General features: G+C 45.4%; 1 protein-coding gene across 9 annotated transcripts in view; it reads right to left on the bottom strand.

Moving 5' to 3' along the window:
* The window catches only part of FIP1L1 (factor interacting with PAPOLA and CPSF1), a 337,219-nt gene that overhangs the window by 259,107 nt on the left and 62,722 nt on the right, over positions 1 to 15,390 (bottom strand). The window contains exon 3 of one of the 9 annotated variants that reach the window (XM_030191383.1): positions 13,208 to 13,266. The exons of the other annotated variants lie outside the window; for them this stretch is intronic. Coding sequence (XP_030047243.1) covers positions 13,208 to 13,266 — 59 coding nt within the window. The remainder of the gene's footprint in view (positions 1 to 13,207; positions 13,267 to 15,390) is intronic. 9 annotated transcript variants of the gene reach the window in all.

Here is a 15,390-nt window from a genome sequence, read left to right as displayed (position 1 = left end):
AAAATTTTTTTTCCTTTTTCCCTCCTCTAAAACCTAGGTGCTCCGGTGCGTCTTGTCCGAGTTCGGGATCGCCCTCCCCTACTCACGTCAGCGATGTTCCCTGGTGGTCTAGTGACGTCGGGGCAGGAAAGAGCCCCCTCTTTCCTGCCCAGCGCGCTGCTCTCCGTCCTCCTCCGTCCTCCTGTATGCTGCCTGACGGTCTCGGCGATATTCAAAATGGCCGCCGAGAGTCTCAGTGGCCATTTTGAATCTCGCCGAGACCGTCAGGGAGCATACCGGAGGACGGAGAGCAGCGCGCTGGGCAGGAAAGAGGGGGCTCTTTCCTGCCCCGACGTCACTAGACCACCAGGGAACATCGCTGACGTGAGTAGGGGAGGGCGATCCCGAACTCGGGGGGAGGGCGATCCGGAATCGCTACCTTCGGACTATAAGACGCACCCCCCATTTTCCTCCTAAATTTTTGGGGGAAAAAAGTGCGTCTTATGGTCCGAAAAATACGGTACTTAAGATGGCAGGAATCCAGTGGCTCAAAAGGAGCTTTCATCAGCTGGTTGTGAACAATGTTGAGGTTCTATGACACAGGCAGAGGTTTGACAGGGGGCTCTGATAAAAGCAAACCTCTCATGAAGCGAACAACTAGAAGTCCAGAGATGGGCTTAACCTCTACACATTGATGATAAGCACTAATCACACTGAGGTGAATTCTTACAGAGTTGGTCTTAAGGCCAGACTTGGAAAGGTGTACAAGGTATTCAAGAAGGATCTGTGTAGGGGAAATGGGATCTGCCCTCACACTAGACAGCAAACTTCCTCATTTAAAAGAGTACCTCTTAGTGGAATCTTTCCCAGGTCTTGCTGGCTTCCAGGAGACACCCTCTGGAAGACACAAAGAAGAAAAATTCTAGGCTCTCAACATCCAGGTCATGAGGGCCTGAGACTGGAATCTGGGATGCAGAAGAGATCCCTCGTTCTGCATAAGGGTCGGAAAACACTCTAATCTCCACGGTTCTTCGGAGGATAACACCAGAAGAAGAGGAAGCCAGATCGTCTGGTGTCAGTAAGGAGCGATCAGAATCATGATCACATGGTCTTGCTTGAGTTTCAGGAAAGTCTTCCCCATGAGAGGTATGGGAAGATACGCGTACAGAAGACCAGTCCCCAATGCAGGAGGAAGGCATCTAACACTAATTTGTAGTGGGCCTGAAGCCTAGAACAGAACTGAGGGACCTTGTGATTGACCTGAGTGGCAAAGAGATCCACCGAGGGGGTGCTCAATGATCTTAAGATCTCTTGGGCAATGCCCATGTTGAGAGACCACTCATGAGGTTGATAACCATGCTCAGTCTGTCAGCCAGGCCACTGGCTTTGCCTGCTAGGTGTCAACGCCACACCCGAATGGCCTCCTGACATAAACTGCATGATCCAGTGGCACCATGCTTGTTGGTGTACTACATTACAACCTGATTGTCAGTTTTAATGAGTACAAGCATAACTCTCTATACAAATTTGGAGGAAAAGACTTCAGATTCTTGCAAACACTTTATGACGATATCAATCGGATTGCACACTGCTACTTCTCCGCTGCAGATCCTTTTTCTGCTATAATTGGGATAAGGTGCAGAATTGTCAGTCAGAAAAACCCCAGTTATTGTATGATAATTAATTCCACTACTATATACTGATACTGTATAGTCCTAGTATACCATGCTTATGAGAAAATTAGGTTCTTACCTTGGTAATTTTCTTTCCTTTAGTCATAGCAGATGAATCCATTACGAATGGGTTGTGTCCATCAACCAGCAGGGGGAGATAGAGAGCACTGAAAAACCATAGTGCCTCTTGGCCAGCTAGATCCATCTGCCTCTTCAGTATTTGAAGCTTCCAAAGCAGTGTTACACCGCAAAATATAACAACATGAACTTTCCTCACAGCGGATGAACGCCCCAAAACTGGAGCTATAAGTCAAAGGAGGAAATGGACTCATCCTCCTGGAGGGAATGAACTCATCCTCCTGTAACTGAACAGAAATCCTGAAGACTGTTTTCCAACTTCTCCCAATGAGGGAACATATCTACAGGAAAAACTGAACATAAAAGTAACATGAATCGCATAATGAACCACTGAGGGAGGGCTCATGGATTCATCTGTTCATCCAACAGAGTGGACACCCCGGAGGGAGTGGAAAACATGAAAAAAGATCTGAAGAAGCTAGAAGAATGGTCTAACGTATGGCAATTAAAATTCAATGCGAAGAAATGCAAAGTGATGCACTTAGGGAGTAGAAATCCAAGGGAGACGTATGTGTTAGGCGGGGAGAGTCTGATAGGCACGGAAGGGGAGAGGGATCTTGGGGTGATAGTATCTGAGGACCTGAAGGCGAAGAAACAGTGCAACAAGGCGGTGGCCGTAGCGAGAAGATTGCTAGGCTGTATAGCGAGAGGCGTGACCAGCAGAAGAAAGGAGGTTTTAATGCCCCTGTATAAGACGTTGGTGAGGCCCCACCTGGAGTATTGTGTTCAGTTTTGGAGGCCATATCTTGCTAAGGATGTTAAAAAAATGGAAGCGGTGCAAAGAAAAGCTGCGAGGATGGTATGGGATTTGCGTTCCAAGACGTATGAAGAGAGACTTGCTGACCTGAACATGTATACCCTGGAGGAAAGGAGGAACAGGGGTGATATGATACAGACGTTCAAATATTTGAAAGGTATTAATCCGCAAACGAATCTTTTCCGGAGATGGGAAGGCGGTAGAACGAGAGGACATGAAATGAGATTGAAGGGGGGCAGACTCAGGAAAGATGTCAGGAAATATTTTTTCACGGAGAGGGTGGTGGACGCTTGGAATGCCCTCCCGCGGGAGGTGGTGATGAAAATGGTAACGGAATTCAAACATGCGTGGGATATACATAAAGGAATCCTGTGCATAAGGAATGGATCCTCAGAAGCTTAGCTGAAATTGGGTGGCGGAGCAGGTGGGGGGAAGAGGGGTTGGTGGTTGGGAGGCTAGGATAGGGGAGGGCAGACTTATAAGGTCTGTACCAGAACCCGATGATGGGAGGCGGGACTGGTGGTTGGGAGGCGGGAAATACTGCTGGGCAGGCTTATACAGTCTGTGCCCTGAAAAGGACAGGTACAAATTCAAGGTAAAGTATACACATATGAATTTGTCTTGGGCAGACTGGATGGACCATGCAGGTCTTTTTCTGCCGTCATCTACTATGTTACTATGACTAAAGGAAAGAAAATTACCAAGGTAAGAACCTAATTTTCCCTTCCTTGTCATCAAGCAGATGAATCCATTACGAATGGGATGTATCAAAGCAATCCCTAGATAGGGTGGGAACAAGCCACACCAAGCGCCAGCACTTGTGCTCCAAAATGCGCGTCTCTCCTGGCAGCCACATCCAGCCTGTAATGTCAGGCAAACGAGAGCTTAGAAGCCCAAGTAGCTGCACTACATATCTCTTGAAGAGAGAGTGCTCCAGTTTCAGCCCAAGAAGAGGAAATTGCTCTTGTGGAATGTGCCTTAAAGGCTTCAGGTGGAGGCCAGCCAGATAGCACATATGCTGAAAAGATAGCTTCTTTGAGCCAATGGGCTATAGCGGCCTTAGACGCTGGAGACCCTCTGCATGGACCTGACAAAAGAACAAAAAGATGGTCAGAGGTCCTGAAGGCATTTGACATGCGCAGATATTGCAACAGAGCCCTTCGCACATCCAGAAGGTGCAACTGCCCATAGGCTTATGGAAACTCCTCTTTAGAAAATGAGGGCAGGAAAATAGGCTGGTTTAGGTGAAATGCTGAAATCACCTTAGGCATGAAGGAAGGCACCGTACGTGCCATTACTCTGGACTCTGAGAATTGCAGAAATGGGTCTCGACAGGACAGCACCTGGAGCTCAGATACCCGTCTCGCCGATGTCACGGCCACCAAAAAGACCGTCTTTAAGGTTACATCCTTCTCCGAAGCTTGCCTAAGCGGCTCGAAGGGCGAACACTGAAGGGCCTTTAAAACTAACCCCAGGTTCCAGGCCAGACACGGAGCCCGCACGGAAGGACGGAGCCGAAGCACCCCTCTAAGAAACCGTGACACATCCAGGCAAGCAGCGAGAGAGAGGCCAGCGACCTTCCCTCTAAAACATGCTAAGGCTGCCACTTGAACACACAGGGAATTATAGGCCAAGCCTTTTTGTAAACCATCCTGCAAAAAGTCAAGTATCAGCGAGACAGAAGCTCGCATGGGTGTGATCGCTTTAGAAGCCCACCAAGCCTCAAATTGGCGCCAAATCCTGGCATAAGCCACAAAAGTGGAACGCTTGCGGGCCTGTAGGAGAGTGGAAATGACTTTACTGGAATATCCCTTGTCTCTCAATTGCGCCCTCTCAATAACCATGCCGTAAGACCAAAGCGGCAGGCGTCCTAGATGGTCACCGGGCCCTGTGACAACAGGTTCGGTACCAGAGGTAACGGCAGGGGATCCTCTACCAGCATCCGCCGAGGGTCCGCATACCACGGCCTCCTGGGCCAATCCGGGGCAATGAGAACCACCTCTTTTTGGTGGAGCCGAATCCGCAGGAGTACTCGCCCTATTAAGGGCCACGGAGGGAACACATACAGGAGGCCCTGAGGCCAGGGTTCAGCCAAGACATCCAACCCTGTCGAGCGAGGATCTCTCCATCTGCTGTAGAAGCACAGGACTTTGGCATTTGTGCTTGACGCCATAAGATCCATTACGAGCTTTCCCCATTTGGCACATATCTGCAGGAATACTTTGTCTGCAAGTTCCCATTCCGCTGGGTCGATTTGATTCCTGCTCAGTTAATCGGCTTGCACGTTGCTCTGACCTGCAATATGAGCTGCTGACAGAAACTGCAGATGAAGCTCAGCCCAGTGGCAAATCTGCGCAGCCTGCGCGGCTAGTACTATGTACTGAGTGCCTCCTTGGCGATTTATGTAGGCCACTGCTGTCAATTGAAAGGCCAGAAGCGCCTGGAAAATCGCTTTCAACTCCAAGCGATTGATGGACCACTCCGACTCCTCGTGTGTCCAAAGACCCTGGGCATGCCTTCCATGGCAATATGCACCCCAGCCCTTCAGGCTGGCATCTGTTACCACCAGGCACCAATCGGGGAGCGCTAGCGGCATTCCTCGCCGCAGCATGCTGTCTGAGAGCCACCACTCCATACTGAGCCGAGCCGCAGGGAGCCACGTGAGTCTGCATTGATAATCCTGAGATATTGGAGACCACCGTTGAAGCAGGGAGCACTGCAGAGGTCTCAGGTGTGCTCTCGCCCAAGGCACCACTTCCAAAGTGGCCGTCATCGACCCCAACAGCTGGACAATGTCCCAAGCTCGCGGGCGAGGCATCCTCAGGAGCAGACGGATCTGGTTCTGAAGCTTGCACCGCCTTTGCTCGGGTAGGAAGACCATCCCCAAGGCTGTGTCGAACCAGACCCCCAAATATTCTAGAGATTGAGAAGGGGTCAGGTGACTTTTGGCTATATTGATGACCCAGCCCAGAGACTGCAGCACTGAGACCATTCTGGCTGTAACCTGATGACTCTCTTCTGCAGAGTCTGCTCTGATGAGCCAGTCGTCTAGGTACAGATGAACAAGGATACCCTCTCGCCTGAGAAAAGCAGCTACTACCACCATTACCTTGGAAAAGGTTCGGGGAGCTGTGGCGAGGCCCGAAACTGGAAATGTTTTCCCATCACCGCAAAACGCAGAAACCTCTGGTGCGGGGGCCAAAATGGTATGTGCAAGTAACCTTCTTTCAGGTCCAGAGACGTGAGAAACTCTCCTGGCTGTACCGCCGCTATGACGGAGCGCAGGGTTTCCATGTGAAAATGCCGCACATTCAGAGACTTGTTGACTTCTTTTAAGTCCAGGATAGGGCGAAAAGACCCTCGTTTTCGCGGCACCACGAAATAAATGGAGTAATGGCCAGAGCCGCATTCAGCGGGAGGCACGGGGGAAACCGCCCCAATGTGAATCAAGCCTTGCAAGGTCTCCTCTGCCGCCACCCGTTTGGCGGCAGAACTGCATCGGGACTCCATAAACACGTCTCTTATCGGGGCATTGAATTCTAATCTGCAGCTTCTCTGATCAGGTCCAAGACCCACTGATCTGAGGTAATCTTGGCCCACTCCTCGAGAAAGAGGGAAAGTCGTCCTCTTATCACAGGAATCAAGGAGGGGGCCGGCGCACCATCATTGAGAGGGTCGCCCTTGAACTCCAGGTCTTGAGCTTGCTGCTGCGGAACGTTTGTCCGAGCGAAAGGAGTTCCTCTGCTGAAAATGGGCACGCGAGGTGAACCCAGCAGAACGCCCCCGGCGGTACCTTCTAGCTTCACAGAAGCGAGGTCTGTAAGAGGAGGGAACCGCCTGACCCTTGGAAGATGGTTGCGGCCTATCCTCGGGTAAGCGCTGGGGTTTGGCATCCCCCAGGCCTTTTACAATTTTCTCCAACTCCTCAACAAACAGGAGAAGGCCTTGAAAGGGTAACTTCATCAACCTTTGCTTAGAGGCCATGTCAGCTGCCCAATGCCGTAGCCACAAAAGACGGCGAGCCGCCACTGCTACAGTCATCTGTTTAGCCGAAGCTCTGACAGATCATAAAGGGCGTCAGTCAAAAATGACAAGGCCGACTCCATCCGCGGTGCCACCTCCTTAGGGGGCTCCGCTCCATCTCCGGCCTGTTCCACTGCCTGTTGTAACCAAGCATGCAGACGCCCGTAAGGATAGGCCTGAAATTTCAAAGGACTGTTTCATAGCTGCCTCCAGGTGACGGTCCTGCATATCCCTTCAGGGCAACTCCTCCTTCCACTGGGAGGGTAGTTTTCTTTGACACAGCCGTGACTAGGGCATCCACTTTAGGCACGGCAAGGCGCGCCAAATGCTCCTCACTTAGAGAGTATAATTGCCCCATAGCCCTGGCGACTTTCAAAGGCCCCTCGGGGTCAGCCCATTGAGCCGTCATAAGCTCTTAGATGGAGTCATGCAAAGGAAAGGCTCGAGCAGGCTTCTTAGTACTTGCCATCCTCGGATTACCGGAGGAGGTCTCAGTACTCCCAGGGTCTTCTATAGAGAGGACCTGCAAGGCATCAGTAATAAGCGCTGGCAGCTCATCGCGGTGGAAAATCCTCACCGCAGAAGGATCACCTGGATCCAGTGGCAATCCTGCACCTTCTTCTGGCTCTCCAGACCACGAAGGCCTGCCAGACCTCCTCAGAGTCCTCACATCCCGACCACGGGGGAGAAAAAGGGGGTGCGCCACTCTCTGAAGGGGAATCCACCCTTCTGCGCTTATCTTGCGGCCATCTATCAGGTGAAAATGCGCCTGACGATAATCCAAGGCCAGACTCCACTGGAGGGGATATAGAAAGCAGGGCCGCAGAGGACCCCTGCGGAAGAGCTCTTTTTAACATATATGCATTATGCAGCAATAAAACAAATTCAGGGGAAAATGGCTCACCCTGGCCTCCCAGTTCCAGTCCGAGGGAAACAGCTCTTTTATTAGCCTCTACAAGAGGCGCCCCTCCAGGCTCAAACCCCTCCGCCTCAGCGGGGGTCACGCCATGCTGTTCCAAAATGGCGCCCGCTGGCAGCTCCACGGAGCGGGAAGGAACATCGCTCGCCATGCTCGGGCCGGCTCTACCATCTGAAAAGCATGCCTTACAGAGCCCCGTTGCAGATTTGCGCTTGCCACAAACGGAACAGCGTTTTACTTTCTCAGCAGCCATCGCCGAAAATGGCGAAAATTCAAAATGGCGGATTCGCGCCAAAGTCTTGCCGAATGTGGGCCCTCCCCAGAGGAGCTACAAAATGCTCTTACTTCACCAGACCGAGTCTCCGAGCTCCGGTCACGCTGCACAATCAGAAGAAAACCTCTTTTCTGGGATTGCAGCGCCAAAGCGCGACGCGACTTTTTTTTTTTTTTTTTTTTTAACGCTGTGAGGAAAGTTTGAGGCAACAGCGAAAGAGGCAAATTTCCAACTCCGGAGGATCAGTAGCGTGGGAAAGGCAGGGAAAGGGCGAACCTATGTGCCTGCATACACAGCGTGGGCAAAGACAGGGACAGGGCTTGCCTATTTGTCTACTTCCACATTGGGGGCCGGGTAAGGCAGGGAAAGGGCTATCTTATTTGCCTTTAAAGTGGGCACCATCAGCCACAACACCCCTGCTACAACTGGCAAAAGCAAAGGAGCCACCCCAGGCAGATCTTCTGAAGGAGTTTGAACAAGCTGAAACCACCCTGCTGGGGAGATAGAGACTACTGAAGAGGCAGATGGAGCTAGTTGGCCATGAGGCACTATGGTTTTTCAGTGCTCTCTATCTCCCCCTGCTGGTTGATGGACACAACCCATTTGTAATGGATTCATCTGCTTGATGACAAGGAAGACTTTATATTTATTCAACACTTATCTGGGCTGTAGAGGTAATATATCGGCCTAGTGGTTAGGGTGGTGGACTTTGGTCCTGGGGAACTGAGTTCGATTCCCGGCACAGGCAGCTCCTTGTGACTCTGGGCAAGTCACTTAACCCTCCATTGCCTGCCGCATTGAGCCTGCCATGAGTGGGGAAAGCGCGGGGTACAAATGTAACTAAAATAAATAAATAAAATAAAATAAATAAATAAAAATACTTAAAAAAAAAAAAAAAAAAAAAAAAGAGGAGGAAATATTCTTTCAATCAATGAATAGTTAAGTTATGGTAACAGCAATTAGCACACCTGCATTTAAAAAAAGATTTGGAAAAGTTCCTGGAGGAAAAGTCCATAGTCTGCCACTGAGATAGACATGGGGAAGCCACCGCTTGCACTGGGAATAGTAGCACGGAATGTTACTATTATCTGGGTTTTGGCTGAAGTTGGAAACAGGATATTGGGCTAGATGGACCATTGGTCTGACCCAGTATGGCTGTTCTTATGCAAAACTCCACAAATCCAGACATTTTGAACATACTCTTTAAACTTTGGGGCCATTTTATTAACAAATGCTAATGGATACTAGTGTGTACTAAATACTGTGCATTCTATTTTATACCTATGGCCCTTAATACACATTTAATGTGCTAAGAGCTAGAAAAGGGCCCCTTAAATGCAACAAATTGATTCTGAATATAAACATTCTTAGCGTTCACATAAGATACTTCTACGTGAAGTTTACAAAAAATATTTATTATTTATTGCACGATTATTTTATAAGCATCATAGGCTTATTTGCGAGCCAAGTTTTTATTATTGAATACCCAGCCATTTATTTGAATCATTTGAAAGGGGATGGGATCTCATATACTGCCTTTCTGTAGTTAAAATCAAAGTGGTTTACATATTATCCTCTACTCCATTATATATATATATATATATATATATATATATATATATATATATATATATATATATATATATATACAGTGGGGGAAATAAGTATTTGATCCCTTGCTGATTTTGTAAGTTTGCCCACTGACAAAGACATGAGCAGCCCATAATTGAAGGGTAGGTGATTGGTAACAGTGAGAGATAGCACATCACAAATTAAATCCGGAAATCACATTGTGGAAAGTATATGAATTTATTTGCATTCTGCAGAGGGAAATAAGTATTTGATCCCCCACCAACCAGTAAGAGATCTGGCCCCTACAGACCAGGTAGATGCTCCAAATCAACTCGTTACCTGCATGACAGACAGCTGTCGGCAATGGTCACCTGTATGAAAGACACCTGTCCACAGACTCAGTGAATCAGTCAGACTCTAACCTCTACAAAATGGCCAAGAGCAAGGAGCTGTCTAAGGATGTCAGGGACAAGATCATACACCTGCACAAGGCTGGAATGGGCTACAAAACCATCAGTAAGACGCTGGGCGAGAAGGAGACAACTGTTGGTGCCATAGTAAGAAAATGGAAGAAGTACAAAATGACTGTCAATCGACAAAGATGGGGCTCCACGCAAAATCTCACCTCGTGGGGTATCCTTGATCATGAGGAAGGTTAGAAATCAGCCTACAACTACAAGGGGGGAACTTGTCAATGATCTCAAGGCAGCTGGGACCACTGTCACCACGAAAACCATTGGTAACACATTACGACATAACGGATTGCAATCCTGCAGTGCCCGCAAGGTCCCCCTGCTCCGGAAGGCACATGTGACGGCCCGTCTGAAGTTTGCCAGTGAACACCTGGATGATGCCGAGAGTGATTGGGAGAAGGTGCTGTGGTCAGATGAGACAAAAATTGAGCTCTTTGGCATGAACTCAACTCGCCGTGTTTGGAGGAAGAGAAATGCTGCCTATGACCCAAAGAACACCGTCCCCACTGTCAAGCATGGAGGTGGAAATGTTATGTTTTGGGGGTGTTTCTCTGCTAAGGGCACAGGACTACTTCACCGCATCAATGGAGAATGGATGGGGCCATGTACCGTACAATTCTGAGTGACAACCTCCTTCCCTCCGCCAGGGCCTTAAAAATGGGTCGTGGCTGGGTCTTCCAGCACGACAATGACCCAAAACATACAGCCAAGGCAACAAAGGAGTGGCTCAGGGAAGGAGCACATTAGGGTCATGGAGTGGCCTAGCCAGTCACCAGACCTTAATCCCATTGAAAACTTATGGAGGGAGCTGAAGCTGCGAGTTGCCAAGCGACAGCCCAGAACTCTTATGATTTAGAGAGATCTGCAAAGAGGAGTGGACCAAAATTCCTCCTGACATGTGTGCAAACCTCATCATCAACTACAGAAGACGTCTGACCGCTGTGCTTGCCAACAAGGGTTTTGCCACCAAGTATTAGGTCTTGTTTGCCAGAGGGATCAAATACTATTTCCCTCTGCAGAATGCAAATAAATTCATATACTTTCCACAATGTGATTTTCCGGATTTAATTTGTGATGTGCTATCTCTCACTGTTACCAATAACCTACCCTTCAATTATGGGCTGCTCATGTCTTTGTCAGTGGGCAAACTTACAAAATCAGCAAGGGATCAATACTTATTTCCCCCACTGTATATATATATAATATCTATATATATATATATATATATTATATATATATATATATATATAAAGAGAGAGAGAGAGGAGAGAGAGAGAGAGATTCTATAATGGTGCTGGAATTTGGATCTCAATGTTATTTAATGAACAGCGCTGAGGGATGAGCATTCTTTATAGAATAGTGCTGGGCATCAAATCTCTCACTCAATTTCGGGCGGAGGACTTACACCAGCTGAAACCTGATGTACATGCATGCCCTTGACCCACCCATGCCTCTCCCATGACCACACTGCTTTTGAATTGCACACAATCCAATTTAGGTGCCCACTGCTACAGAAAAACGTGTAGCCAGATCCGCGCCCAATCTTAATTAGTGTCAATTGAATGTTAGCTTCAATAATTAAATCATTGGAGCACATTATTTTGGGCGCTGATCTGGGATTCACGCCCAAATCTGGGGGATAATGTATATAGTGGCGGCTGGGACTAACTGTTTGCTCGGCATTAAAACAGTTTTTACCTCCTAAGTTAAACCTCATCAAGACTATGCAACTGGAGTCTAAAATGTGGCCTGTAGCTGGTAGGAAGAAAAATATTTTTTCCCCAGTGTTTGCTTATGTCCTTTATGGTTGCAACACAACTGATGGTGCCAATATACCCCCAAATTCTAGAAATGGCGCCTAAAGTAAGGTGTGCAATTGCAATTGTAACGACCCCCATTATAGAACAGGTCAGTTACGCATGAAACATAATTATCACTTATAATTGATAAGCACCCAATAACCGGCATCTATTATTTATTTATTGCATTTGTATCCCACATTTTCCCACCTATTTGCGGGTTCAGTGTGGCTTACAATACATTGTGAATGGTGGAAATACAGTTTGTTACACCTCGGTTATGGATTACATTGTGAGTGGTTATGCGAAAGAAAGTAAAGTGTCGTTAAGGAATAGAACAATGGAGAAAGAACAATGGAACAATGGAAAGAAACACGGGAACTAATAGGGCAACTGAACAGTAGTAGAAGAACAATTCGGTATAACATTTTTCTATGAGTAGAGGTATAAATGTGGTAAAAAATTACAGGGTTTTTTTATGGATATAGGATACAAGTCCTCAGAGCATGGTCATGTCATCATCAATGGAGCTTGTGTGGGGAAAGGTACTCTAGTTCAGTAATTACTAGAAACTTTTGAGTTGCTTCTCTGCACCACTTCCTGCCTGCTGAAGTGGTAACACTTTAGTCTATTTTTTTCAGCTGGAGTAGACTTACTACTAATCATCATTTCCAGGATGTGAGGACATGTATTCTGTGTCCACAGAGAACATCTGCTACGATATGCAACTTGGTTTCCTCCAAATACAAGAATAGTAAGTCCTTATAACTTGGGAATCCACAGCCAAATATGCTTGCCTTCAACAGGAAAAAAAAATGTTTTGGATATATTTTAAGCTACAGTAGCTTGCCTGCGTGGAATCCATCGGTAAAGTTACCCACTCTGTAAGAGCTTGCTATCCTACTTATCATCAGACACCAAAAAAACCCTTCCCCCTCCCCTCCGAATGAGAGGCATGCGAGTACTAACACAAATAAAAATACTTTTTTTGAACTTCTGTTTGCTTTTTTTAATTCCTTTCAAACTTGGGAAAACACCAATGTTCACTTCTGAAAGATCATTTCAGATGTGAAAGTCCCAGTAAGAAGCACTTTACAGAATTAAAATTCCACTTAGGTTACATCCGGTCTTTCCTTTTGTAGTGCCTGGGTGTGTTTGGCTTATCCTTGGATATGAACAGCTTCCATTAATAAAGAATGAGCATGCAGCTCTGCTCTGTACTTTAAACAGTCTTACAAATGTAAAGAAAATACAAGTTTTCTAGGTATTAAAAAAACCCAAAACTAAAGCCTTCTAGTAAGTACTTATTTTCAGACCTTATTCCTTAAAGTATTGACATTCACCAAAATCCACCAATACACATACTGTTTATACCGTCATACATCTGTAGCAACATACATTAATGAAAAAAATATAATTTACACAATTGTTTTGCTTAAAAACAGTTTGTACTTTGGGAATTAGCATGCAATAACACTGCAATGCTCCCTATAAAGGGGCAAGAGTTAAACAAAATAATTTCACATGTATGATAATTTATTTTTTTAGTTTTACAGTTCAGTTTATAGTCATAAGTTTACAAATAAAAATTATAAACTACCGTTTTTGTAACACCATTTTCAGTAGCTTCTTCTTCAGTAACAGGGGGGAGGAAGAGAACTGAAAAACAAAATTCAATATAGTAATAATTACTCCAAAGACCTCAAAACAAAAAGTACAGAAACACTATTATGGAAGTATGGCCTCTACTTGGGTCATAATGCATTATAAACAGCTAGATGATATTCATATTTTCCAGATCTAGCTCAAAGTTTGAAAGAAAACCAATTGCTGCAGTTTATCCTGGGTTATAACTGCTTCACATACGAGTTCATTTATAGATGGGAAGAGTGGGGGAGGGGTGGAGAGGATTATGCTGTGCTTCAGGTGACTGTATTAACATTCTTGCAGGAGGATTTTTTAATTAAGAACTAAACAAACTTAAGAGTTCAGGAATAGCCTATGATTAAAGCAACAGCCTGAAAACAAAGGACTGCAGAGTTCCACATCTCCCACTGCCGCTCTTTGTTAGGACACTTCACCCTCCATTATTCTGGTAACAACTTACTTATATAGTAAGCTTTCTGGTGCAGAGAAATACCTGATGAATCTATATAAAAGCATAAGAAATACCATGCTCAGTCATGACCAATACAGGATATAAGCACCTGGCAGATCCCAAAGATCTGAACTAGTTTTTGATTAGCTTTTTTTTTTTTAACCAGATACTTTCACTGCATGTTTCAGTAAAACTAATTCCACAGCTTAATGTTCAAGAGTGAAAAAAATGCATCTACAACTTTGTTTAAAAAGTGATACCTACTAGCCTCCTGGAATGTCCCCTAGTTTTGTCACTATTCAATTCATTTGTTTATCTCCCGGGAAATCCAATTTAGATCTAATCTAACCTTACATTTGATATACTGCTGAATTCCTGTAATGGGTCCGAAACGGTGTACACTAAAATTATTACACAATTGTGAACTGTAAAAAGCTTCCTGTTCTAAATCTAATAGTAATGAGTTCCAGTAATAAGTAGCCTTATGTGACTAGGAACATTCATGGTTACGTTTAGAATTGTGTGTTTAACAGTTTGAAATAAGAGAATTACTATTCTTAATTCTAGATATCCTGAAAAGGCAGAATGATGCAACAAATCATATCTCTCTATATAAAAAGCAACACCAACATTCTATGAAGCCTCCAGCCGGAAGTGTGAAGGGGGCGAGATATCCGGTTTCCCTATGAGTGTCTGCCCCGCCCTCTCTGTAACACAGTCGTGAAGGAAACAGCAGAGCACGAAATCAAATCTCTGGCTCCATAACAGTGAAGGACTCAGAGGGGGGAGGGGAGAGAGGCCAGAGCCAGGGACACACACACTCCCACATGCACCACAAAAGAAACATTGCTAGCCCCCGTTTCATTTGCATCAGAAACGGGGCTTTTTTACTAGTAAGTAAATAAAGCCCAAACCATTTAAGCATTTAAAACCAAACTTATTAACTTGTAAATAATCCTAGCCTTAATTGGCAGCCAATGCAGGTCAATCAACAAGTCATTCTTTCATATTTCCGATGTCCAAAAATCAATCTGGCAGCAGTACTTTGTAGCAGCTGTAATCCATGTAATTGCTTCTGAGGCAATTCCATATAAACAGAATTACAAGGATCCATCTGTGACAGTATATACGCCCATACCAACAAAGCAAATATTTCCTACAAAAATAGGTACATACTGATCTTAACAGTCTTAATTTGTAAAATATTCTCTTTACCACATTATTAAATTGTGGTACAAAAGACAGAGTGGTATCAAAAATAATTCCCAAAACCCTAGACGATTTTACAATAGGAAATGACTGAGATGGATCCATAAGCATAGATATATCGTGTCTCAAAACAGAAAATGACAGCTGAAAAACAGGAATTGATTCAGGATCACCATCCAAAGTATTGCTGAACCACAAGATTAAAAAAAAAAAATTATCAGAATGGTATTTAACACGGTGAAAATCTAAATAAGTAAAAATCTGTCTAATTTTCCATAGAAGGTCATTCCAAAATTTAGGCACCCGAAAAATCAAAAGATTAATCAAAGATCCATTTACATCTAATTTCTTTACTGAAATTCTAATAAGCAATGACTAATATTTAAGAACCAAAGTTACTATGAAATATGAAAGGTGTCTCATGGTAAAGCAGTGGCAAACATTTTAAAAACACAAGCTATTTTAAAAGAAACCTG

The sequence above is a fragment of the Microcaecilia unicolor genome, chromosome 2, assembly GCF_901765095.1.
Source record: "Microcaecilia unicolor chromosome 2, aMicUni1.1, whole genome shotgun sequence".
NCBI lineage: Eukaryota > Metazoa > Chordata > Amphibia > Gymnophiona > Siphonopidae > Microcaecilia > Microcaecilia unicolor.
The sequence above is the reverse complement of the archived record's forward strand: the minus strand, read 5'-3'. Positions and strand labels throughout refer to the sequence as shown.